Consider the following 24,349-nt stretch of genomic DNA (forward strand, 5'->3'; position numbering starts at 1 on the left):
CCTCGGGGCCTGTCCTCAGGGAGGAAGGCTTTTCCCCAGGCGTTTGGGGGCAGGGGCAAGATCCGAACTGACCGGTGTGTGCAGGGTCTGGGTTGCAGCACCTCCCCGCCACCCCCCCCCCCCCCGCCCCCGCCCCGAGATGTGGGATATCAGTGACCACAAGCTGGCAAAGAGACCGGGAGGGGAGGAAGCCAAGAGGGTGGATTCCGGCTGGCTGCCCACTAGGAGAGGAGCACTGGCCAGCGGCAGTGCTGGGAATTCTGGACTGGAGGAGCTGTGGGCGGCCCCCACCCCCCTCCCCCCCTCCCCCGCTGCCCGGGCGGGGGTCTCTACACCACCTCTGAGAGGCTGTACTTGCAGAGGCAGGCCATCCTCTGAGAGCCAGGGCCTGGAGGACTGCGATGGGGCTCAGTCAGCCTTGCCCAGGTGGCTCTCCAGTCTCCAAGGTCAGGCAGCAGGTTTTCCCAGGTTGGCCTTCCCAGACCTTCTGCAGCCAGCCCAAGAAGTGCCAAGAAATTCAAGTGTATTAGTTTATTAAAAATGACAGCATTTTTCATGTGGGCTTAAAAAGGGGGAAGGTGGGGTACAATTAAAAACATCAGAGGTGTGCAGGGAACAGCCACAGGGCCAGGGGCACCTGGCCCCCAGCAGCTCCAGCCTGCTTCTGGTGAGCCGCCCAGGCCCCGATGGGCTCAGCAGAGAAAGCCGGTGGACGCGAGCAAGGACGCCCTCAGGCTAGGAGGCTGCCGTCCCCTCATTCTCCAAGGATGGGGTGTCAGCTTTGATCCTTCGGGGTCTGCGGTGGCCTGGGAGGAGGGCAGGTGAGGCGGCAGCTCAGACCCCAGGCTGAGGGCTGCCCCAGCGGCCTGCCCAACCCCTCCGTCCACAGTCCTCCCGCCTGCGCTGCCATCCCTTCCCCCTGCAGAGCCTTCTCTCCCCAGAGCAGCATGCTGAGCAAGGCGCACCTGAGCTTCTCAGGAACTCGGGGGGCCTCTGGGTCCTGCTGGAGGCTGGTGCCCTCAGGCTGCTCTACTCTACTTTGCTCAGGAGGACCTCTGTGTGCCCCACGTGTCCTGGGAGGGGCCGTGCTTGGAAGGAGAGGGTCCTGAGGAGATACAGGTCCCCAAGGGGCTCCGTGAGCAGTTCAGAGGTTGGTGAGGACCCACCGTTGCCCCCCATTGTCGAGGGAGGGCACCTGGGAGGTGCGGCTGGCTGGCGGGGCAGGGGAGAATGCAGGGAGGAGCCATACCTCCGTTCTGTGCTCAGGCCCCTGCTGTGCTCCCTTGGATTTCTTCTTGTGGGACTTGCCTCCTGCAGGACACTGACACTGGGGCGGGAGAGTCCTATGCCCTCAGCCCCCTTTCTGCAGACTCCTGCTCTGGGGTGACTCCCAGGGTTGGAGTGGGGACTGGGATGGAGAAGGGTGATGTAACTCTTGCAAGCAACTAGTCCTTCCTGCTCTCCCAGCTTATTACATTAAGAGTAGCTTACCTTTGGGTGCCAGGGGTCCAGGATCCCCCTAAAATAGAATGAGGAGAATTCAGGAATCAACCTGGCTGGGGCAGGGGGAGTCTTCCTTGGAGAGGCAGAGCTCACAGCTATCCTTCCAAATCAGTGGAGCTACTCCCCTAAGAAGCCCCTCTGACTGCCCCGTCCTCCGCAGGTGGGAGCCCACATCAAGGAGGCCACCCGCCTTGGGCCACTCTACTGGCTGGGACCCTGGGGCTGAGGAGAGGAGGGGTAAAGCATGGGGAACAGTGTGACCCCTGGGGGCAACGGCAGGCCCTGGACATCTGCTCCTGGGAGACCCCAGCTCCTGCCCTGCTGTGACCCCAGGTCTGTCCACCCCACTAGCTTCCTCGGGATCTCCATTTGCCTATGTGAGATTAGGGCCCAAACCTGGAACCAGATGGTCCGGCCACGCCGGTCCCGCAGGGAGCTCATGCCGGGCATGCCATAACACTGAAGCCATGCTCGAAAGGCGGCAAAGTCGTCCTCCCCGCTCTCTGGCCCGTAACCTTTGCCCCCTGTGGGACAGAGGAACCAGGCCGAAGTCAGGGCAGACTCAGGCCGGGAGTAGGGGGAGCCTGGTCGGCCTGGCCCAGACCTCAGCTACTAGCTGGCGGACTGAGTCAGGGGGCCGAGGCTCTCCATCCTCCAGCTGTGTGCCCTCAGGCTGGTGGCTTCCCCACTCTGGGCCATAGCTTTCCCACCCTGGGGTGGGGTGAATAATCCTTGTCCGGCCTGCCTTCTGGGCTGCTCAGAGGACATACATACCTAACAAGTGAGGAGGCATGTTGCTTGTAGCAACAACTAGATCTACAGACATCCATACCCAGGTAGGGCAGGAACTCCCCTGGGGTTACACAGTTTACTGAAGCAGAAATAGAGCCATCTTTGGCTCCCAGGCCTCACCCAGCTGGACCACTTCCTTGGGCACGGAGTGACACAGTTCCAGCAGGTCTGGGTTCTGCAGCTTAGCCCTGATCTTCTGGCTCAGAGTCAGCTCCGGGCTCTGGAGAAGGGGCAGAGGCAGGAACTGGCTGTCAGCATGAGGCAGGGCCACTCAGAAGGCAGCTGAGCAATGGGGAGCAGAACCCCAGGAGCTTGGCAGGACTCAGAGACCATCCATCTGCCCCTGACCCCTGACACTGCAGAGAAAGGGAAATGGGCCCAAAGCTGGAGACCTAACCCAGCCTATACACTTGCTGGCCTGCTCTGATGGGTCTGTCCGCTTTCCTCCCCGCACCCTCACCGGCCTGCGCTGCTGCAGCGCCTCCAGAACCTCGCGGGCCTTCTCGAAGGGGGGTATCCTCAGCCTGCAGTGGGGTGGAGAGAGGGAGCCATGCTAAGCAGTGGAGAATGTGGGTGCACCCAGCCCTCCCTAGTCCTCATGGCCATCCTGCTGACCGGTACAGGATCTCTGCCCGAAGATAGTTGCCAATGCCATTGAAGAACCTCTGGTCCAAGAGGGCCTCGCAGATGGGCTGGTCAAAGACCTTGTCCGCTAGGTTTCGTAACACGTTCTCCCTGGAGGAACACAGCCAGCCCAGGCACATGAGACCCCATCTCTGCCCCCATCCCTGAGGCCTTGCCACAGGATAGAGAGGGGCTAAGGGTACCTGGGTGCAAGGGGAAGGAACATGGGAGTCCCAGTTACCGCTTTCCCAGCCTCAGTGCTATTTTGGCAGCGGGAACCTCCATTTTCCTTTTTTAAAGATTTTGTTTATTCATTTGAGAGAGAGGCAGAGAGGCAGAGGAAGAAGCAGACTCCCTGCTGAGCTGGTGCCCTCCATTTTCCTATTTATTGGAAATAATTTCCTATTTATTGGAAACACCAGTATGAGATTTGAATTCATTATGAAAAGTGAAAAAAAAAAAATCAAAAGCAATGTGTCTGGGGCGCCTGCGTGGCTCGGTTAAGCGTCTTCCTTCGGCTCGGGTCATGATCGTGGGGTCCTGGGATCCAGCCCCGCGTGGTCGGGCTCCCTGCTCAGCGGGGAGCCTGCTTCTCCCTCTCCCGCTGCACCTCCCACTGCTTGTGCTCACTCTCAAATAAATAAAGTCTTTTTTTAAATAAAGATTTGATTTATTTGACAGAAAGAGACACAGCGAGAGAGGGGACACAAGCAGGGGGAGTGGGAGAGGGAGATGCAGGCTTCCTGCCGAGCAGGGCTCGATCCCAGGACCCTGCGGGGCACCTGGGTGGCTCAGTCATTAAGCATCTGCCTTTGGCTCAGGTCACGGTCCCGGGGTCCTGGGATCGAGCCCCGCATCGGGCTCCCTGCTCGGCAGGAAGCCTGCATCTCCCTCTCCCACTCCCCCTGCTTGTGTCCCCTCTCTCGCTGTGTCTCTGTCAAATAAATCAAATCTTAACAACAACAACAAAAAAGAAACGTGTTCCAGGAAACACATGAGTCTGTAGATGTTGTGTGTCTATCACCAAAGAGCCTCAGGTTCAAGGGTCTTGGGTGGAGAACAAGGTGACCCCAGGAGCTCAGGTGCGCCTGCAGTCTGGAGCTCCCGGTCTTCAAGGAAGCTGGTGCTGGCTCTGTGTAGCAGGTGTGTGGTGACAAGTCCTGGCTAGCGAGTGTCCCAGCAGCCCCCACCCCACCTCCAGGGGTCCCCGATCCCTCCTCACCCCCACAAAGAGGAAATGCACCTTGTTTCTTTGTGGGAAAGGTTCCTGGCGAGACTGACTCAAGTAACGGGCACGAGGAACATATGAAGTAGGCGCCAGAAGACAGAGTTTGGGGTAAAGGGAAGTGTGGAGCATTAGCCTAGGTGGTCAGAGCACTAAGGGGAGCAGACCCCTGCAAGCTCCCCAGCTGTGAGACCAAGAAAACAGCCGAAATTCGCAGGTGAGAGAAACTTGAGAGCCAGGTGGCAGAGTGAACTTGTGCCATGACTTCCCAGGAAAGTTGGATGGGAGGACTCCAGGACGGTGACAGACGCTTCCCTGGGGTGCACTCAGGGTCGAGCCTGGGAAGGCCAGGAGTCAAGTGCTCAAGACGCCCTGACCCACCCAGGACAACCAAGTCTCAGGCCCAACGGAAAGCACGCCAGCCCCAAGGAAGGGAGGACTGGCTAAGTCCACTGCAGGCCTTGAGTCTGTGATTCTGTCCCTTACAGTGCTTTTCCTCTAGGGCTTTGCAAAGACTGGCTCCTTTTCATCGGGCAGGCCTTGGCTCAAATGTCACCTAGAGTGGTCTTTTCCTAATCCTCCCCCCACCCCACCCCCGCCCAAGAGTCATTCTCCACTTCTTGGATTTTTCTTCAGGCATGTGTCTATTTAACTTCATCCTCTTTGTTCCTTGTTCCCCCTGCCTTATCTGAACTGTAGCTCTGTGGGAGAGGGACCACATCCATCTTGCTCACTGCGGTACCCCCGACACCTGGCGGAGGGCTTGGCACGAAATAGAAACCCATTCATGTTTCACCTTTAGAGGAAGGGAAGTGGCTGGCAGCGTGCCATCCTCTGTGACACGCATCACATCCCAGGTGGGGTGGTGACCCCTCTGGCAGAGACCATGGGACGGTCACAGACCAGTGGGCAGGCAGAATGTGGGAGACCGCAAGCCCGATTCAGAAACCGTGTCATGAGGCAGTCCCCCGGCAGTTCCTTCCTGCTCAGCCGCCTTTCTTACCAGGTTGTTAAAGCCCCTTCACCTTTCTCCTTAGCCTCCGAGAAGCAGAGTGGGATGCTGAGCCCCAGCTCTGACACGAACTGGCCATGTGTCCTCAGGGCAGGCCTGCCCATCCTCCTCTTGCCCCCCCCAACATCAGTTGCGGGGTTCCACATCCATTAGCTCAGAGAGCTGTCCCCGGGAAAGGACACTGTCCTGGTCGACACAAAGGGACTGAGGACCAGAGGGGACTAGATTTGTCCCTCACTGGCCAGCGAGGCACTCACAGAGCAAGGCCCAGAGCCCAAGACTCTGTTCCTCACGCCTGGTGCTGGGCCTACCTGAACTGCTCATACTCCAGCAAGACACAAGGCCCACGGCCGGGCTGCCACTCGCCCCCGAGGTCCCAGTGGCCAAAGCGGCGGATGTCCACGAAGCAGAGGGCAAGTGGGGGGCCGGGGGGAGCTGTGTAAAAGCGCAGGTGGGCGTGGGCTGGCAGCGCATCCCGGGACGCCAGCTGGAAGGAGCCAGACATGCCGAATCGGAAGACCAGGGCCAGTGGCCCCCGTGGGGGCTCGGCCCCAGGCAGGGGGCTCAGGGTCAGGCGCAGCTCCTTGCCACGGGCCGAGGATGAGATGCAGTACGCACTGCTCTCAAAGGGCACCTCAGGGTTGCGGCTGACGGGTGACTTCTCCACACACCCGCCAAACACCAACCCCCTGCACGCCTCGTTCACGAAGCGGCTGGCCAGATGCAGCTCGGGGCCCTCAGGCATTCTGTGCGCAGGTGGCCGGGCCCTGTGGGGGGAGGATGACAGCAGGTGGGGCTAAGTGGCACCTTGTGAGGTAGAAATTATCCCCCCATTTTATCAAGGAGAACCCTGAGGGCCACAGGGGGCCACTACCAGCTGGGATCGGCGGACAAGTCAACTGGCCTAGTCACAGGACCTGGTCCCCACCTGAAAGTGCTGAGAAAGCCCAGGCACTATGGAGCTCAGGCTGGGGAAGCGAGACTCTGCCTTATTTAACACCTTCCATGGGGCTTTCATGAGCCCCCACTGCTTTTAGAATCAAGTCCAGATCCTTCCTGGGCCCACACAGTCCTCTCATTCCTCCCACACTCCCCCTCACTCACTGGCTCCAAGCACCGTCCTCCCAGCCCCACGTCTTTGCCCCTGCTGTCCCTTCAGTCTGGGACACTTTAGAGAGGCCCTCCCCGACCACCCTCTCGAGGCAGCATCCCCCCGCCAACGAGTCTTCTTTTCATGGCACCCCCAGAATCGGAAATGATCTTGTTTGTTGTCTGCCTCTACCTCCACTCCCAGCCCAGAGTACAAGCTCTGCTTGCTCACGACTCCGCTTCGTGGGACCCGGCCTGCACCTGCTCCACAACAACTGAGGGAGGGAACCCGATCCCGCCAGGGGGACGAGAACTGGGAGAACGCTGCTGGAGACTCCGCCCGCGGCGGGGACCGGCCTGCCACGACGCACTGCTCGGGACCAGAGCGAGGACGAGGAGGAGCGAAGGCAGGTGCGCTGGAACCAGGTGCCCACGGCTCTGAGGGAGGAGGACAGGGGTCACAGGAAGGGCTCCGGAGCTCCGGGTCAAGGTCCGGGGGGGGGGGGCACAGGAAACGCCCACATCAGCGTCGGGGCTGAGGGAAGCGAACTCCATCCCGCCCGCCGCCCCCCACGCCTGGCTGCGGGAGGGGAGTTTCCACCCTCCTTTTTCCGGGACCTGCCCAGATCGAGGCCAGGTTTTGTGTGGGGCAGAGAGGGGCATTTAGCCAGGGAGGGCAGACTGCCTTACCCCTGTCCCCCTCCTCAGCGCCGTCCGGGGTCTGGCACCCGAAAGGCTTCGTTTTTCGGGAAAAGGTGAACGTCCAGATTCCTAACTTCCGCAGGGCGGGCACCCTAGTGCTCACCTCCCCTTCACCACCCCGCCCCGCTGCCCGTCCTCGGCTAACCCCAGCTCCCCAAGGTCCCCGAACCCCATCCCCTCCTCAGCTCTGCAGCACCGCCGCCCCCGGGTAACCTGCTCCCCGCGCGGCTCCCCGCCAGCCTGCAGCCACTGAGGGCTTAACGCGGGGGGGGGGGGGGGGGGGGGGGGGGGAGTCGGGCCGCGCCCAAGAGCACGCTGGGAGCTGAGGTCGCCGCTCCGGCGCCTGCTGGGAAGTGTAGTTTCTCGGGCAGGTGGCAGAGGCTGGCCGGGATGGGCTGGGGGGCCCGAGTGTGGGAAAGGCTTTGGGGCTGTCACCTGGCCGGGAGGTGGCGGAGGAACCTGGCTTCCCGCTGCTCCGCGCCGGCGGGGATCGGGTCAGGTCTGAGGTCCCGGATTGCAGCTGTTTCCGTGGCTGGGGGCAAGTCACCCGGCTAGTCCCGACAGGGTCGGCCCTCCCAGCAGGAAACAGCAAGCAGCAAGGTCCCGAGGCCGAGGCGCCTGCAGCTGTGCGCAGGGCGCGCAGGTGCTTGATAAACGCAGGCCCTGGGGACCCGATGGTGGCCCCTAAGAATCCAGGCACAGTCAGACGTAACACATAAACAGAAGCACCATCACCACCTGCCGGGTGGCAAGTGCAGCCAAGCAACAAAAAAAACGGGCGGAGAAGCAGAACCCACTTCAGATGGTCAGGTCTGGTCTAAAGAGGCCTCTGTAAGGAGCTTGCATTCCATCTTAAGTGTGGTCGGCACAGGTGCCTGGTCCATAGCCGGGATCTGCCCCTTCATATTACTTCTGCTTCCTCCTCATTTGGGCGGAAGGATTCTGAAATGAACTATGCGAACTGCGACATTGCATCCCTAATACTTCAACATACATCTCTAAAAAGCAATATCCTACAAAGCCACATTTATCATACGTAATAAAATCAATACCATCTAATACCTAGTCCACATTCAAATTTCCCTAATTGTCCCCAAAATGTCTTTTATAGCTGGTCTGTTCAAAGCAGAGTCCAATCAAGGGTTATAGGTCTCTTTAATCATTTTTTATTTAGATGGAACCACCCTCTCCATCTCCCACTCACCCCACCTTTTTTTTTTTTTCTTGGTTTTCATGATACTGACCTTTCTGGAGTCCAAGCCAGTTGTTTTTTGAGCTGCCCCATCACATTCTGGATTTGTCTGAATGTTTCCTTAGATACATCTCTCTCTTTCCTGGGTGCTCTGTACTCCAAGTTGCATCACATTAGGAGACACCTAACATCTGGTTGTCCAACATCAGTGAGGCTGAAATTGATCATGGGTGAGGTTGTGACAGCCAGTCACTGCTTTGTAAAGATACCTTTCACACCTTGTGACCACTAAGTAATCGATGGAGTGATTTCTTTGTAGGTTGGTCTCTTTTTGTTTTGTTTAAAGTATAATTTATATATGGTAATATACACCATTTGTAGAGTCTGAGTTTTGTTTTGTTTTTTTAGAGTGTGAGTTTTGACAAATATATACACTCATATTGACTATGGCCACAATCAAAGAATACGTTCCCGCCCACCCCTGCAATTTGCCTACCCCCCTGTAGTCAACACATCCCCCCTCCCCTGCTGGCAAGCACTGATCTGCTTCCTGTCCCTATCCTTCTGGTCTTCTCCATAATATCTCATGAATGGAACCTTCAGTATTGAAGCCTTGTGAGTCTGGCTTCTTAGCATAATGCGTTGAGATCCATCCATGTTGTTATGCTTATTAGAGGTTTTCTTTTGATTGCTGAGTAGTATTCCACTGTGTAGCGAGCCACTGTGTTTATCCAGTTACCAGCTGGGAGGCGCTGGACTGTTTGTGTGAGGGGATTCTTTAGCAAGTATCATTTCACATCATGTAAACTTTTCACCTAATGGCTCTATCATCCTCGATGATCCTTGCCTCAATCAAGTATTTAACTGGGAATTACAAAGTGGTGGTGTTCTCTCATTCCATGAGAGAAAGGCCATTAGTTGTCCTGAAATGTTAAAAAGATAGGATAAATTCTGAATTCTTTCCCTCTAATGATCAATTTTCAGACTAAGAATTTGGTGCAGTAACTTCCAATGGTGACAAATTAGGGGTCACTTGGGGCCATTTAGTTGTCCTGAAATGTTAAAAAGATAGGATAAATTCTGAATTCCTTCCCTCTAATGATCAATTTTCAGACTAAGAATTTGGTGCAGTAACTTCCAATGATGACAAATTAGGGGTCACTTGGGGTTTTTTGGGGGGGAGGGACTTTGTCTTTTATAGACTCTTTTCTATTACCAATTCATGGATTTTTTTTTTACATTCAACACCAGGAAACCCATTGCCACCCCTCTCTGACCCCCCACTGCTGAAGGAGTACCTATCAGGCACTGGGACTACACACACAGGAACACAATTCCCATCCTTAAGAGATTCAGAAGGGTAAAAGGCAAATGAGTAAACACAAAATGCCAATGCCATATTACAACCTGTGGGAGTCTGTGACAGCACAGAAGAGGGAATGCAACCTGGGAAATCAAGCTCATGTGAAACGTTTGAAGAGACTTAGAATTTTCTGTGATCTTTTGTCTGCCACTTTATTTTTGTTTATTCCACTTCTCTTTTGTTTTCTTCTTGCCCTCCTGTGGGCTACCTGAATTTTTAGAACTCCAGTTTGACTTATCAGTTTTGGTTTTGAGTGTAGTACATTGCACAGCCTTTGAGGTAGTTGTTCTAGATACTCTACACACGTACTCGTCACAGTCCGCTGGTGTTGACATTCTAAGTGTAGAAACCTTGCCCCCTTTACTCTTTCCTATTTATAATAACCTTACATATTTCCTCTACATACTTTAAGAACCACATCCAACAATGTTTTATGTTTTGCTCCAACTGTTGAACATAATTTAAAATGCTCAAGGAAAGTCTAACTGTATCCAAAACTTCACTCCTTCCATTGTTCTTCCTCCCTGACGTTCCAAGATTCCTTATCATTTCCTTTCTGTTCAGAGGTCCTCCTTTCGCCTTTTTTAGGTTAGGTCAGCTGGTGACAAACTATATTAGTTATCCTTCATCTGAGAATATCTTGAGTTCCCCCTTTACTCTTGAGGTAATTTTCGCTGAATACAGAATTCTCAGTTGACGTTTTTCTTTCAGACCTGAAAAATGTGCTTCTTCCTTTGGGCCTCTATGGTTTCTGACAAGAAATCCACTCATTTGCTTTCCCCCCATAAGGTAAAGTGTCATTTCGCTCTTGCTGCTTTCAAGATTTTTTTCTTTTCTTTAGTTTTCAGAAGTTTGTTGCATGATGTACCTTGGCATGGATTTCTTTGGGTTTAACCCAAATGGGATTCATTCAGCTTCTTGACTCTGCAGGCTTAGGTCTTTGGCCATACGGGGGAAATTTGTAGCCATGATTTCTTTGCATGTTTTTTCTGTTCCACCCTCTTTCTCCTCAACTTCCTGGACTCTGATGACATGAATATTAGATCTTATGTTACAGTCCTGCAGGTTCCGAGGCTCTGTTTGTTTTCTGTTTATTTTCCAAACTATTTTCTGTTGGTCAGATTGGGTAATTTCTATGATTATCTTCAAATTTATGGATTCTTTCTTCTGTTGTTCAGTCCAGTTCATTTTTACTTTATTACAGATTTCAGTTCTAAAACTTCTATCTCGGGGCACCTGGGTGGCTCAGTCATTAAGCGTTTGCCTTTGGCTCAGGTCATGATCCCAGGGTCCTGGGATTGAGCCCCACATCGGGCTCCCTGCTCCGCGGAAAGCCTGCTTCTCCCTCTCCCACTCCCCTTGCTTGTGTTCCCTGTGTCTGTCAAAAAATAAATAAAATCTTTAAAAAATAGAAAAAAAATAAAACTTCTATCTCATTCTTTGTATCTTCTATTTCTTTGTTAAGACTTGAGGCATTTTTGGGGCGCCTGGGTGGCTCAGTTGGTTAAGCGACTGCCTTCGGCTCAGGTCATGATCCTTCAGTCCCGGGATCGAGTCCCGCATCGGGCTCCCTGCTCGGCGAGGAGCCTGCTTCTCCCTCTGACCCTCCCCCCTCTCATGCTCTGTCTCTCATTCTCTCTCTCTCAAATAAATATATAAAATCTTTAAAAAATTTTTTTTAAAAAGTAGCCATCATAAAAATGCCTCAAGTCTTTTTTTTTTTTTTTTTGACTCCAGGATCATGACCTGAGCCGAAGGCAGTCGCTTAACCAACTGAGCCACCCAGGCGCCCTATGATGGCTACTTTAAAATCCTTGCCATACAAGTCAGAGTTATCTTAGTGTTGGCATCTGTTGTGTTTTCTCATTCAAGTTGAGATTTTCTTAACTCTCGGTTTGTTAGTTTGAATCCTGGACATTTGGGGTTTTGAGACACTGGATCTTATTTAAATCTTCTTGGAGCACTTGGGGGGCTCAATTGGTTAAACACCCGAGTCTCCATTTCGACCCAGGTCATGATCTCAGGGTCGTGAGATCGAGCCCCATGTCAGACTCTGTGCTGAGCGTGGAGCCTGCTTAAGATTCTGTCCCTCCCTTTCCCCCTCCCCTACTCACACACTCTCTTAAAAATATATATATATATCTACATATATATACACATACACACATATATATATTTATGTATGTGCCGGGGGTGGGGTGGGGTGGAAGAGGGGCTGCAGTTTCTTTGTGGTGTGACCGGAGGAGAGCAGTTATCATCAGTAAGTCTCCTGTCTTGCCGGATGGCCCCTTTCCTGATCCCCTGGCTCAAGAGAGCATGCTTTGGTCGAGCTTCCAGTCTGTGTGCTGGTGTTTCTCAGGTTGCCAGTCTCCAGCACCCAGCCCAGGACACAGGGAGCAAAAAGGAAACCTAAGGACTGCTCTGCTGGGTTCTTCAGTTCCTCAGGATCTCAGCGAATCTGCCTTCTCTTCACCTTTCAGAGTCTCCTGTTTGTTTTATATGTAATGTCCAAGGTTTTCAGCTGTACTTGGTGAGAGGAATGGGGGAAGCGCATCTGTTCCATTTTTCCAGAAGCAGAGGTCAGGACGAGTCAGTCCTTAACTTTTTGATGCTTAAAACTGTCGCATCTTTGGCCAGTGGGACAAGCTGGCTCCTCCTGACAGCACTCGTTATTGTCTGGTAGCTTCCCTGCACCCCAAGATGTTCTAGGCCACTTGTCTTAGTCAGTTCAGGGTGCTGTCCCAAAATACCAGAGACTGGGTGGCTTCGACGACATTTATTTCTCAGAGTTCCAGAGGCTGGGAAGTCCAAGATCAAGGAGCTGGCAGATTTGGTTCTTAGTGAGGCCCTTCTCCTGCTTTGCTGTTCTCATGTGGCCTTTTCTCAGTACATGTTCTGGACAGAGTCTGTCTTTCTCTTCTTATAAGGACCTAACCCCTTCATGAAGGTCCCACTCTCATGACCTCATCTAAACGTAATTAGTATCCAAAGCCCCATCTCCTAAGACCATCTCATTGAGGGGTCAGGGCTTCCGCACAGGAATTTGGGAGTGGACACAAACATTCAGTCCCTAACCCCGCTCCTCTTGCCAATGAGCAGTTCAGGCAGGGACCCTCCTCTCTCTATCAAACGAAGACGGCAGGAAGACCAGGGCTCTCTCCTTTCTCTACTCGGGGCATCTGGCACTGGGGCCGCGTGCTTACTGCCCGCCTGCAGACAAGGCCAGCACAGGACTGCGAGTTAGAACCCCAATTCTCCTCTCCCCACACAAGCTGTGTCACTGTGGTCCTCGTTCTGCCTCAACCAGTAGTTGAAAAGGGAGAATGAGTAATGGGTCAGGGAAGTCTGTATGTCACTTGGTTACTCTCACAAAAACCTTTCATCTGAACCCAAAAAGAAACCTGTGCACACACTCCTTCACACTTCTGTTTATTCTTCCTGCTCATGAAAACCGTTGACAAGTGACTTTCACGGGGGAGGGAAGGCAATGCTGGAAAAGTCCTCAGAATCCTGATGCTGAATTCTCAAGTGGGAACCTAGCAAGCCAGAGATCTGGGAGGCCAGGCCTCCAGGGTTCTGGAGCTGGGGCTACCCACGAAGAGGAGTTCGGAGGGCAGCGACTCAACATGGGCCCCAAACACCCTTCTCCTCAGCCCAGGGAGCTCATCAGGGCCTGAGCCTGCTTCAGTTCTGCAAAGGGAAGAGGTGAGCAGGTGGGTGGCAGTCAGGTGGGATCTGGGAGGGCCCCTCCCCCCTCCAGGTACAGCAGAGTCTCACCTGCCAGGAGGACCTGGAACTTGTCTGCTGAGAGAGACATAGCCACAGGCCGGGCTGGGGCACCCGAGGCAGCTGCCACCTCCAGCCTCAGGTGCACCATCGGCTCTTCCACGGACCGAAGCAGGCTGGAGCTCAGGGTGTAGTCCACCCGCCAGCCCACACCTGCCAGCCTATTCACTGTGAAATGGGGGGGCTCTCAGGATCATAGGCTGGCAAGCCACACTGCCCTCAGCCCTCACCTGGCTCCACTCTCAACAAGGCTGTGGGACCTTTGAGAACCTCTCATCCCTCTGACCCAGGGAAGGTGTTCAATAATCAGTAGCGAGATTATCCACAGCAGATCTCAGAGGAAAGAAATCTGGGCTGGAGTCAGGAGTCCTGGCTCCGTGACTGCTTGACATGTGACCAGGGTTAAGTCTTCTTTCTGAGAACAAGCACCTCCCATGAAGCATGTACCTTCTAGAATGGAGCCCAAACCCCACCCCGGCCCCCTCCCACACTCACCACGCAGGCTGCAGGCCCGCAGGTGCTCCTGTAGGGGGCTTTGCTTCTCCTCATAACAGCGACACAGGCTGGCCGCGTGCTCTGGGGACAGAATGGAGGCCCCCTGATGTAGCAGGTGGGGGCTCAGACTGCTCACAGGGCAGGTCTCAGGCTCTTGGCCCAGAGGGCAGGGCACATCTCAAAGCCACTTGGCGTGGCCTGCTGCCCAGCAGCCCCTGGCACACATGCCTGCCTGCATACCCGTACCTTTGGGGAGCCCCAGCTGCTGCAATTCACTGGCCAAGGACTCGCCATCCACACTATGCTTGGCCGCACTGGAGAGGATGAAACTCAGCACTGCCACCGTGGCCTTGACATCGCCCGACTCTGGGGGTGGAGGGGGAGCCCGTGGGTGGGGGAGGGGGTGTCACTGTGGCCTCAGCCACCTTCTTGTTGCCCCACTATCTTCAGCTCACAGCACAGCAGTGAGCACTGCTACTGCCCCCCACCCCCGGAACTGGCAGAGGGCGGGACTGGCGACCCCGTTCTTCCCCCTCTGCTGAGGCAAGTGCGGCAGGACAGGCTGCTGGGAGGAGGGGCCTCTGTGCTAAGCCCCAGGCCAAGTACCTGCAGGGGCCCAAAGGTCTGCGGACTCAGTGGGGTACTCACCAAACCTGGCATCAGCGGTGAGCTTCAGGATCTTCTCGTACTATGGGGAGAGGAGGCCCTCAGGGGGTGCCAGGCCCCTGCTCACCAGCCACTTGCACCCCAGCCTGCATCCTGATCGCCCACCTCCCTGGGTCTGGTGCACTTTCAGGGCAGTAGGGATCACAGGGTCATGGGGCAGTGGGGTGCTGGGCCCCGCACTCACATCAATCCCCTGTCCCAGAAGTTCCTTCAGCACTTGGCTACACAGCAGCCTCAGCTTCACGGAGGACTGGAGGGGAAGGCCTTGCATGAGCCCAACTGGCCCACCCCACCCCTCCATGCGGGGGGGCTGGCCACAGGACTAGAATCACACAGCAGGCCAGGACAAGCTGAGGGCACTGAGGCCCCAACCTCAGAGTGACCTCACCACCCTCCATCCCCAAAGCCCTCATCCCCAATCCCTGCCTCCTCCCACCCTAGAAGACCCGTGCACTCAACAATCTTGGCCAGCGTGCTGATCTCCGCCAGGACCCAGTCAGGACAGTCCAGATCACCACAGAACCGGAACCTCTGCACAGGAGTGAGGCAGCCGGTCAGGATGGAGGGCTGAGGTGTGGCCAGGTGTCTCCCCCATTATTGCTCTTCGGGGATCCCTGCTCCCTGTCCAACATGGATGCCCTCTGGCCACTTGTTCTCTCCTATCACCAGGCTGTTTAGAGAACCCTCTCACGGACCCACCTGCCACCGAACCTTGCCTGCTGCCTATCCTAGGCATTCATGTGTTTGGCAAACATTGACTGTGGCAAACTTCTCTGTGGCAGACCCCAATCTAAGTGTTGGGGGTACAGCACAGAACAGAACAATGTCCTTGTCATGACGTCAGTGACCTCTCACTTCCTCCTCCTCCTCCTCCCTAGCTCCAGCCACACTGGCCTCCTGCTACTCCTGTTACACCAGGCACTCTCCCACCTTGTCCTTGCTGCCCCTCTGCACACCCTGTTCTCACGCCTCATTCTGGCCTCTGCCCAAATGGGTCTTCTCTGATCATGCTTCCTTCCTCCCTCCCTCTTTCCTTCCTTCTTCCCTCCCTCAATCCCCCCTTTTTTTTTTTTAAAGATTTTATTTATTTATTTGAGACAGAGAGAATGAGAGACAGAGAGCATGAGAGGGAGGAGGGTCAGAGGGAGAAGCAGACTCCTTGCCGAGCAGGGAGCCCGATGCGGGACTCGATCCCGGGACTCCAGGATCATGACCTGAGCCGAAGGCAGTCGCTTAACCAACTGAGCCACCCAGGCGCCCCCCCCCCTTTTTTTTTTAAGATTTACTTATTTGAGAGAGAGCACGAGAAAACGAGAAGGAGGGGCAGAGGGAGAGAGAATCTCAAGCAGACTCTGCACCGCGCGCAGAGCCTGACCCAGGGCTCCGTCCCAGGACCTTGAAGATCACGACCTCAGCTGAAACCAAGAGTCAGACACTTAACCAACTGAGCCACCAGGTGCCCCTGACCATACTTTCTAAAACAGCCCCTTGCACAAGGAAATTTCAGAGGCCAGTGGGTATGTTCATTATCTTGATCGTGGGAACATATACATTTCAGAACTTACTGAACTGTACATTTATATGTTATTGTTGATTTTATCTCAGTAAAACTGTTAAAAAATAAAATAGCTCTTCTCCATCATGCTCTAGCCCCTATCCTTCTTTCTTGATCTCCACAGCAGACATCACATTTATTATTTATTCAAGGTCTGTCTCCTGTTGGAATGCAAACCCACCCTGTCGGCCACATCTTGTCAATATCCTCCATTCCCTGGATCAATTGTCCTTTGTCCTGTATGCCTGAGAAAGCTCTAGGGCACAGCAATATACATGTCCAGCTTTCCACACCTCTTACATGTGGGCTGCTTACAGATGCTGGGAACAAAACCCCGCAAACTAGGACACCTCACACCCACGTTCTCCTGATTCTGCTGGGCCCTCGGTGCAGCCTGGCAACACCATGTCCTCTACATGGCCCTACCAGTCATCTTCTCAGCCACTTCAGACCTGCTTCACAATCCTTCAACCACCAACCCTCTTGCTCTTTTTCACCTGACCCCACGGCACTGGTGCTTCTATGTGGGCCTCCCATGAAGTCCTCTAGCTGTGGTCACAAATGACTGTCACTAAATCTGGCCTTCCTCTTACCCAACTCCTGCACAGGAGTGAGAAAGCCGGTCAGGATGGAGGGCAGCATCCCACATGAACCCGTCCTCCCTGGTGAAGCAGCATATTCTCCTGGATTTCTCCCTGTCCTGACCTCAGTCTCATTTGCTGGATCACCCTCCTTCCCCCAATCCCCAAAAGGTGATCTCTGCACACTGCCTGCATCATTACTCTGGGGCAGGGGCCTGGGACAACTGGTGAGGAGATCGGGTTTTAAGGACAGTCTTGCACTTCTGTCTCTATTTCAGGAGTTTTTAACCTTTTTCTGCCATAGCCTCATCTGGCATCTGGTGAAGCCTATAGGCCTTTCTCAAAACCATGTTTTTAAATGCATAAAATACATAGGATTGCAAAGGAAACTAAGTTATCAAAATAGTCAAACAAATTGGTGATGTAATGTTGCAAGTCTAATACCCATCATAACTTAAAAATGATCTGCATAAATATGTGAACAATGTCACCAGCTGTAGTATGATACGAAAATATCTCTAATTTCTTTTGGTGACGAAGTCAGAGGTGCTGTTGATACTGGGGTTGGTTGCCAACATTCACAATTGAAGGAAATGCTAAATTTCAGTTTGAAGTTAGTGAAAATTAAGATGTGAGATTTTTCCTAAGTTCACGGGCCCCTGACTTCAACCCACAGAAGTCTTTTACCATCTCTGTATTCTTTACATTTTTTACAAGAATGTGTTCCTTGTGTAATTTCTTAAAATGCTGGCATTTCTCTAGGTTCTGCCCTAGGTCCTCTCTTCCCAACTCACATCACTGAGATGTTACATGTTTTTAGACTTACAATGACCACCTCTGTGCTGATGACTCCCCAATTTATAAATGCATTGTAGCTTCTCTTCTGAGCCTCAGACCCTTAAATCTAGACCGTCTTCTAGCCAGCTGCACCTGGTGGCTCGCAGAAACCTCACACAGCGCCACCTATCAAAGTTAACGTTTGCTCTTTGCCCGGAAACCTGCTCCACGTCCTGTGTTTCCCACCCCACTGAGCACCACCACCTGGGAGCCAAGCCGACACCCCGCTCTCCCTTTTCCCTCATGCATTTCCCCACTTCTAGCTCCACTCTCTCCGCCCTAACTCAGGTCACCACCATCCCCTGGGGGTCTGCTGCCCCAGCTTGGGCTCTCCGCTCCCCTCCTGCTCCCTCCGCAAGTCAGCCGAAAGGATTTTCCTAGCTTCCTAGTGCCCTCTTCTTAAAGTCTAAACTCCTTAACGTGCTCTCAAGACACAGCAGGATTTGGTCTTTGTTACCTGTTGAGCCTCGTATCTCACTAACCTTCAGCTGATACCCTTCCAGCTAGGTGAAGTGCATCCACTCCTAGCGAGCCATGCTCTCTCTCACCTGAAGCCTTTGAACATGCTGTTCTGTCTGAAGACAGAGCCCCCCTCCCCAAGCCTCCTCACCCCTGGGACACCAACTGCACTGCAGCCAGCCAGTTTTCTTCCCTGCCCCCAGCCCTCCGGTGGCTGTCACCCTCAGGAAGCCTTCCTAACGCTACTCACAAGGCACAGTTAGGTCCCTTCCCCTCAAGTCTTAACTATGACTGCCAAGTCAAGCCTCTTGCAGTTTAAGCCCCAATGCCTGGCACACCGCATGGTGTAGAGTAGGCACGCAAAGCCTGCTGAAGGAATGAATGGACGGAGGAGTTGAGAAGCCCCAGCCCCACGTCTACTCCTTTCTGGCTCTGGGAAGGGTGAAAGGACTTCCGAATAGGGCGGAGACTGAGGCTCATTCTACGCAAGTTCTTCTCCAGGTCGCACAGGAGGGCCGGGCAGAGGGCACCTCTGGGAGGTCGTCCGGGGGCCGAGGAAGGCCTGGAAGCGCTCCCGCCCCGGGCAAGCTCCACTTCCTGCCCTGGGGGATGCGGGCCCTTCCTTCCCGCCGAGGAAGCACCGCGACTCCAAGCCCGCGGCCCGCCCGCCCTGCCAGCCGGACGCTCGGCCCTCACGACCGCACCCAGGTGTCTGCCGAGGGGCCGGGGCTGCCTCCACCTCCCCGCCCCGGCGCCCACCCGCCCGCGGCCGCATAGGCGAGGGCCGGGGGCCTCTCTGCCCGCCCCGGCGCCCCGGCTCCGGTCACCCCGGCTCCCGTCACCCCGCGGCCCTCACCATCGCGCCTGGAAGCCGGCCCTCCTCCTCCGGGTGCGCCCGGTCAGCTGACGCGGCGGTCACGTGGTGTGGGCGGTGCCTCCACGGGCGGGGCGGGGCGGGGCGGGGCCCGGGCGAGCGCCGATGGCCGCTCTGGGAGCTCCCGGGGGAGAGTGATGAGCTCGCAGTCGGCCTCCCCAGAACCCCTTCCCGGAAGTGACCGGCGCCACCCCCGCCTCACGACGCGGTTTAGCCAGAAAGAGGGCGTGGGAGCCATAGAATGTGTTCGACTTAAGGAAGCAGGAAACCGGAGCCCTTTCTGGATCTTGGAATGATGCCCTTGCGAAGGAGGGTTCAGGTCGTTCCCTGTTGCCCGCCAGTTAGCCGTGCCCTTATAGATAGCTATGGGCTGTGCTGTGGCTAAAGGCATTTAAAAATTTTACTGAAATATGATACACGTAGAGAAAAATGTACATGTTGTAAGTATAAAGCTTAAATGAATTTTCATAAACTGTACAGCCTACGTCCCCAGCACCCATATAAGGAAACATGACCAGTGACCCGCAGAGCTCCTTCGAGTGCCTGAGTATTTCATTTCATTTTGATGAATTCCTCTTAGTTGCCTTATTACAATTGGCTGTAACAATTGACATGCTCGGAACTCTCCCTGTGGCTTCACCAACATTAGATGTTTATTTTAGTTTTTCTCAATCGAATGGGAGAAAAATAGGTTGTTTTAAGTCGCATTAGTCTGCTTACTGGTGAGTTTGAGCAAAGGATGGACTAGGAAAACTAAGTTTTCAGTATTCTCTTAAAGAGGTAAAAACAAAACAAAACAAAAAACAGCAACAGCACCAAAAATATCCTAGAGAATAGACTGATAACCAGAGAAGAAATTGAACAATTTGAGATCTCTTTTCGATTACATATCCCACCCCCCATAAACCAGGCCCAGCTGGTTTTATTGTTGCAGCCTTTCAAGCTTTCAAAGGACAGAACCCATCGCAATTAAACTGCTCCATAAATAGAAAAAGAAAGATTCCCAATTCATGCTAAAATCGATCTCATTTATAAAGACCTTTTTAAAAATCATAAACATCAGCATGTTGAAGTCAACAGTGTGTTAACATACTACACTATGTCAAAGAAAAACTTCATCTTAAGAATTACAAGACTGGTTCAACTTCTGTTTCATCATGTTAATAGGTTAAAGAAGAAAACATTGTTGATAGACTTGGAAAACCATTTTTTATTCAAAAGGAGAAAAAAGAAAAATTGGGAATAGGTGGAAACTGCCTTAAATTGATAGAGTATCTGAAAAAGGAAAGAGCAAACATGAGACTTAACATCAGACAAAGTATTTAAATCTGGAAACAAGGCCAAAAGGTGGGTGGTGTGTCCTTTTAATGTCATACTGGAGCATTGTCTCGCAGATTTGTTTCATAAATAGAGATTATTTGACTATTTAGAGCAGTGGTTCCCAGACTTTACAGTGCATCTGTGTCACCCACAATGTGTGGGGAGACAGAGGTGCTTCCCACCCTCAAAGTCTCTAATTAAATAGATCTGGGATAGGAAAGGAAAATGTGCAATTCCCTTAAGTTCCCAGGTGATGCTGATGCTTCCGCTTTGAGGACTACACTTTGAAAACAATTAATGTAGGAAAATGTACCTGATAAGTTATATGTTAGCTTATAGATTTCTGTCTAGTAGAAAAGATAACCCCAAAGATTACAGTTTTATCGCCCTGTAAGACATCAACAGGCTTTCTCTCTAATTCAACACACACTAGAAATGCTTCTTCTCAAAATGTTACTTGAACTTGCTTTGCCATCTTACTGATTCCCTCATTGATTAAATATTTGACACGCATTCTTTCATTTTTTGTATGACAGTCATGTTTTTTACTTTTGGCAAATTAAACTTTGATACAGTACATTAGCCCTGAGCAGGAGCTACTCAGATACTTCAATCCTAGATGACTCCCATTAAAGTCAGTAGCAGTCATATGCCAACATTACTATGATCCAACATTATTCTAGATGCTTAGGCCAGTGGTTCTCAGCTGGGGGTGATTTTGCCTCTCAGGGGTATTTGGTAATGTCTGGAGATATTTTTAGTTGTTACAACTAGGGAGTGCTGCTGGCATCCAGAAGACAGAGGCCAGAGATGCTGCTAAACATCCTACAAGGCACAGGACAGTCCCCCATAACAAAGAATTATCTAGCCAAAAATGCCAATCGTGCTGGTGTTGAGAAACTCTAATTCTAGATAAATAAAACATGGGAAAACCATAAGCATAAATGTTGGAAAAGAAAAAACTCATATTTGCAGATGACAGTCTATCTTGAAAATTCAAGAGAAGCACCTGAAGAAAAACTAGAAGTCATGGAATGCCAGCGGGTGGTGAAGGGTGGGGGGTTGGGGGGGTGGTAGAGTATTGTGTGAGGCTCTCCTGGCCTACCTGGGGCAGAGGAGTCAGAACCCCACAGGTGGAGAGCTGGAGGCAAGCAGGGGAGCCCAGGCCACATCTCCTGTCAGCCTGAGAGAAAGCCAGAGGTCCCAACTGGAAGGTCTTGAAAGCCCTGGCCTGGCCTGGGGGCAAGGCTGGGGGAGGGGCAGGGTGAGCCCAAGCCACTGAGCCCATAAGGGGAGGACCCCAACCAGAACCCAGGAACACTGGGACTTGCTGTAGACCCTATTCATTTGCTTCACAGACGGCAGTGGAGAACCAGTCCAGCCTCTGGCCAGGATGTGTTTTTGGCTTCTAACACCAAGGTCCACCTTACCTTTCCCTCTCATCTGCAGCTGGCTGCCACAGTTGAACAGCCCCACATCAAAGGTGAGTGTCTCCCTTAGGAGGTCCGAGGGACTGGGGACACAGGCACCAGGGTCAGCTCCTTGGGCTGGACCAGGTGGCCAGTCACAGACAAGCCCCAGTGGACCTTCACCATCAGCTGGGCCCTCCTGGACCACATAGCTGTGACTGGGGCAAGGGCGCTCTAGGGCCCTGGGGGATCCTAGAGGGATTTCAGGAATGAGCTCTTCCTAAGACTGACCCTCCTTGCAGCACCTGCAGCAGCCTGATCACCCCCAGACACACTGCAAGCCCGTGTGAAAACACTGAGCTTTGTACCCACCCCACCTCTTACACTTGGGTCCCTGCCCAGGGGGCTGCTAAAAGGGGAAATGGTTCCACCTGTTGGGGAAAGGTCTTAGGAAGTCACCTTTTTCAGGATTGGCCCTTCCTCCCTTCCTTCCTTCCTTCCTTCCTTCCTTCCTTCCTTCCTTCCTTCCTTCCTTCCTTCCTTCGTCCTTCCTTCACTCACTCACCACATACCCACTGTCCACTTCTCTAAGACAGGCTCTGGGATGATAGATCAAGCAGAGTGTCTGTCCTGAGGAGTTCCCCTCTCTGAGACCATGATGTCCTCCGGTGGGCACCCAGGGCTGGGGGAAAGGGGAGGCCTCACTCACAGGAGGTGATGGTGGGTGTGAATGTGGAGGGGGCAGTGGGAGCAAACTTAGGGTGAGGGTGTCCAGGCAGAGGGCTTGTGCATGGAGGGCTTCCTGATTCTGCCAACTATAGTCAGCCCTGGCTAGATCACAAGGAAAGTCTTCATGTTTCTTAAAAATGATATTTAATACATTAAAATTATATAACTAGGGGTGCCTGGCTGGCTCAGTCAGTAGAGCATGTGACTCTTGATCCCAGATTTGTGAGTTCAAGCCCCACATTGGGTGTAGAGATTATTTAAAAATAAAATCTTAAAAAAAATACAGTTATATAACTAAAAATGATTATCATAATAAAAATCACAAAATACAACTAAAAGTCAACCTACAGTATGGGAGAAGATATTTGCAAATGACATAACTAGTAAAGGGTTAGTATCCAAAATATGTAAAGAACTCATACAACTCAACACCAAAAAACAAATAATCCAATTAAAAATGGGCAGAAGACATAAACAGACATTTCTCCAATGAAGATATACAGATGGCCAACAGATGCATGAAGAGATGTTCATCATCACTCATCATCAGGGAAATGAAAATAAAATACACAGTGGGATATCACCTTACATCTGTCAGAATGGCTAAAATCAAAAACACCAGAAACAACAAGTGTTGGTGAGGATGTATAAAAAGGATCCCTCTTACACTGTTGGTGGGAATGCAAGCTGGTGCAGCCACTCTGGAAAATAGTATGGAGGTTCCTCTAAAAGTTAAAAATAGAACTATCCTATGATCTAGCAATTGCACTACTGGGTATTTACCCAAAGAATACAAAAACACTAATTCAAAGGGATACATGCACTCCTATGTTTATAGCAGCATTATTTATAATAGCCAAATTATCGAAACAGCCCAAATGTCCATTGATTAATGAATGGATAAAGAAGATTAGGAGGGGTAAATGGCCAAATAGACACATGAAAAAGTGCTCAACATCACTCGGCATCAGGGAAATACAAATCAAAACCTCAATGAGATACCACTTCACACCAGTCAGAATGGCTAAAATTAACAAGTCGGAAACGACAGATGTTGGTGGGGATGCAGAGAAAGGGGAACCCTCCTACACTGTTGGTGGGAATGCAAGCTGGTGCAGCCACTCTGGAAAACATTATGGAGGTTCCTCAAAAAGTTGAAAATAGAGCTACCCTATGACCCAGCAATTGCACTACTGGGTATTTACCCCAAAGATACAAATGTAGTGATCCGAAGGGGCATGTGCCCTCCAATATTTATAGCAGCAATGTCCACAATAGCCACAACTATGGAAAGAGCCTATATGTCCATCAGCAGATGAATGGATAAAGAAGATGTGGTATATATATACAATGGAATATTATGCAGCCATCAAAAAGAATGAGATCTTGCCATTTGCAACGATGTGGATAGAACTGGAGGGTGTTATGCTGAGCGAAATAAGTCAATCAGAGAAAGACAAGTATTGCATGATCTCACTGATATGAGGAATTTGAGAAACAAGATAGAGGATCATAGGGAAAGGGAGGGAAAAATGAAACAAGACGAAACCAGAGAGGGAGACAAACCATAAGAGACTCTTAATCTCAGGAAACAAACTGAGGGTTGCTGGAATGGAGGGGGTGGGAGGGATGAGGGGGCTGGGTGATGGACGTTGGGGAGAGTATGTACTATGTGAGCACTGTGAATTGTGTAAGACTGATGAATCACAGACCTGTACCCCTGAGACAAATAATACATTATATATTAATAAAAAAATTTTTAAAAAGGGGGGGAGGTAAGGAGGGGTGCCTGGCTGGTTCAGTCAGTGAAGCATGTGACTCTTGATCTTGGGTTGTGAGTTCAAGACTCACTTTGGACGTAGAGATTACTTAAAAATAAAATATTGGGAAAAAAAAAGATGTGATATATATACACACATACACATACAATGGAATATTACTTAGCCATAAAAAAGAACGAATCTTGCCATTTGCCATGACATGGATAGAGCTAGAGAGTATAATGCTAAGTGAAATAAGTCAGTCAGAGGAAGACAAATACCATATGATTTCACTCATATGTGGAATTTAAGAAATAAAACAAGTGAGCAAAGGGAAAAAAAGAGACAAACCAAGAAACAGACTCTTAACTATAGA

At 52.1% G+C, this 24,349-nt stretch overlaps 2 protein-coding genes across 15 annotated transcripts; both read right to left on the reverse strand.

The window, feature by feature from the left end:
* Nucleotides 1-404: 404 nt before the first annotated feature.
* Nucleotides 405-8,611, reverse strand: NEIL1 (nei like DNA glycosylase 1). 10 transcript variants are annotated; one of them, XM_045899668.3, is made up of 11 exons: nt 7,383-8,611; nt 6,439-6,683; nt 5,468-5,923; nt 2,911-3,030; nt 2,756-2,819; nt 2,416-2,515; nt 1,900-2,027; nt 1,492-1,519; nt 1,250-1,311; nt 966-1,105; nt 408-806 (listed from the first exon to the last, which is right to left on the reverse strand). In XM_045899668.3, exons 3-11 carry the CDS (start codon nt 5,899-5,901, stop codon nt 776-778), a joined length of 1,107 nt encoding a protein of 368 aa, XP_045755624.1. In that variant the 5' UTR covers nt 5,902-5,923; nt 6,439-6,683; nt 7,383-8,611; the 3' UTR covers nt 408-775. The 10 variants fall into 10 exon arrangements, 3 of the variants coding, with proteins under 3 accessions (XP_045755625.1, XP_045755624.1, XP_045755626.1); XR_010404945.1 differs by lacking the exon at nt 1,900-2,027 and having other exon boundaries at nt 405-806; nt 966-1,408; nt 7,383-7,889; nt 8,192-8,611; XR_010404944.1 differs by lacking the exon at nt 1,900-2,027 and having other exon boundaries at nt 405-806; nt 966-1,408; nt 7,383-7,899; nt 8,192-8,611.
* Nucleotides 8,612-12,914: 4,303 nt separating this feature from the next.
* COMMD4 (COMM domain containing 4) lies at nt 12,915-18,858 on the reverse strand. Of its 5 annotated transcripts, XM_045899672.3 has the most exons (8): nt 18,738-18,857; nt 14,909-14,980; nt 14,634-14,699; nt 14,432-14,471; nt 14,030-14,149; nt 13,784-13,864; nt 13,280-13,456; nt 12,915-13,192 (listed from the first exon to the last, which is right to left on the reverse strand). In XM_045899672.3, exons 1-8 carry the CDS (start codon nt 18,738-18,740, stop codon nt 13,152-13,154), a joined length of 600 nt encoding a protein of 199 aa, XP_045755628.1. In that variant the 5' UTR covers nt 18,741-18,857; the 3' UTR covers nt 12,915-13,151. The 5 variants fall into 5 exon arrangements, with proteins under 5 accessions (XP_045755628.1, XP_064426201.1, XP_064426202.1 ...); XM_064570131.1 differs by lacking the exon at nt 14,634-14,699 and having other exon boundaries at nt 18,738-18,858; XM_064570132.1 differs by lacking the exon at nt 14,909-14,980 and having other exon boundaries at nt 18,738-18,789.
* Between the last annotated feature and the right edge of the window lie 5,491 nt (nt 18,859-24,349).

Source organism: Mirounga angustirostris, unplaced genomic scaffold (genome assembly GCF_029215605.1).
Source record: "Mirounga angustirostris isolate CCGP_5_RB_7025 unplaced genomic scaffold, mMirAng1.0.hap1 SCAF_9, whole genome shotgun sequence".
Taxonomy (NCBI): Eukaryota; Metazoa; Chordata; class Mammalia; order Carnivora; family Phocidae; genus Mirounga; species Mirounga angustirostris.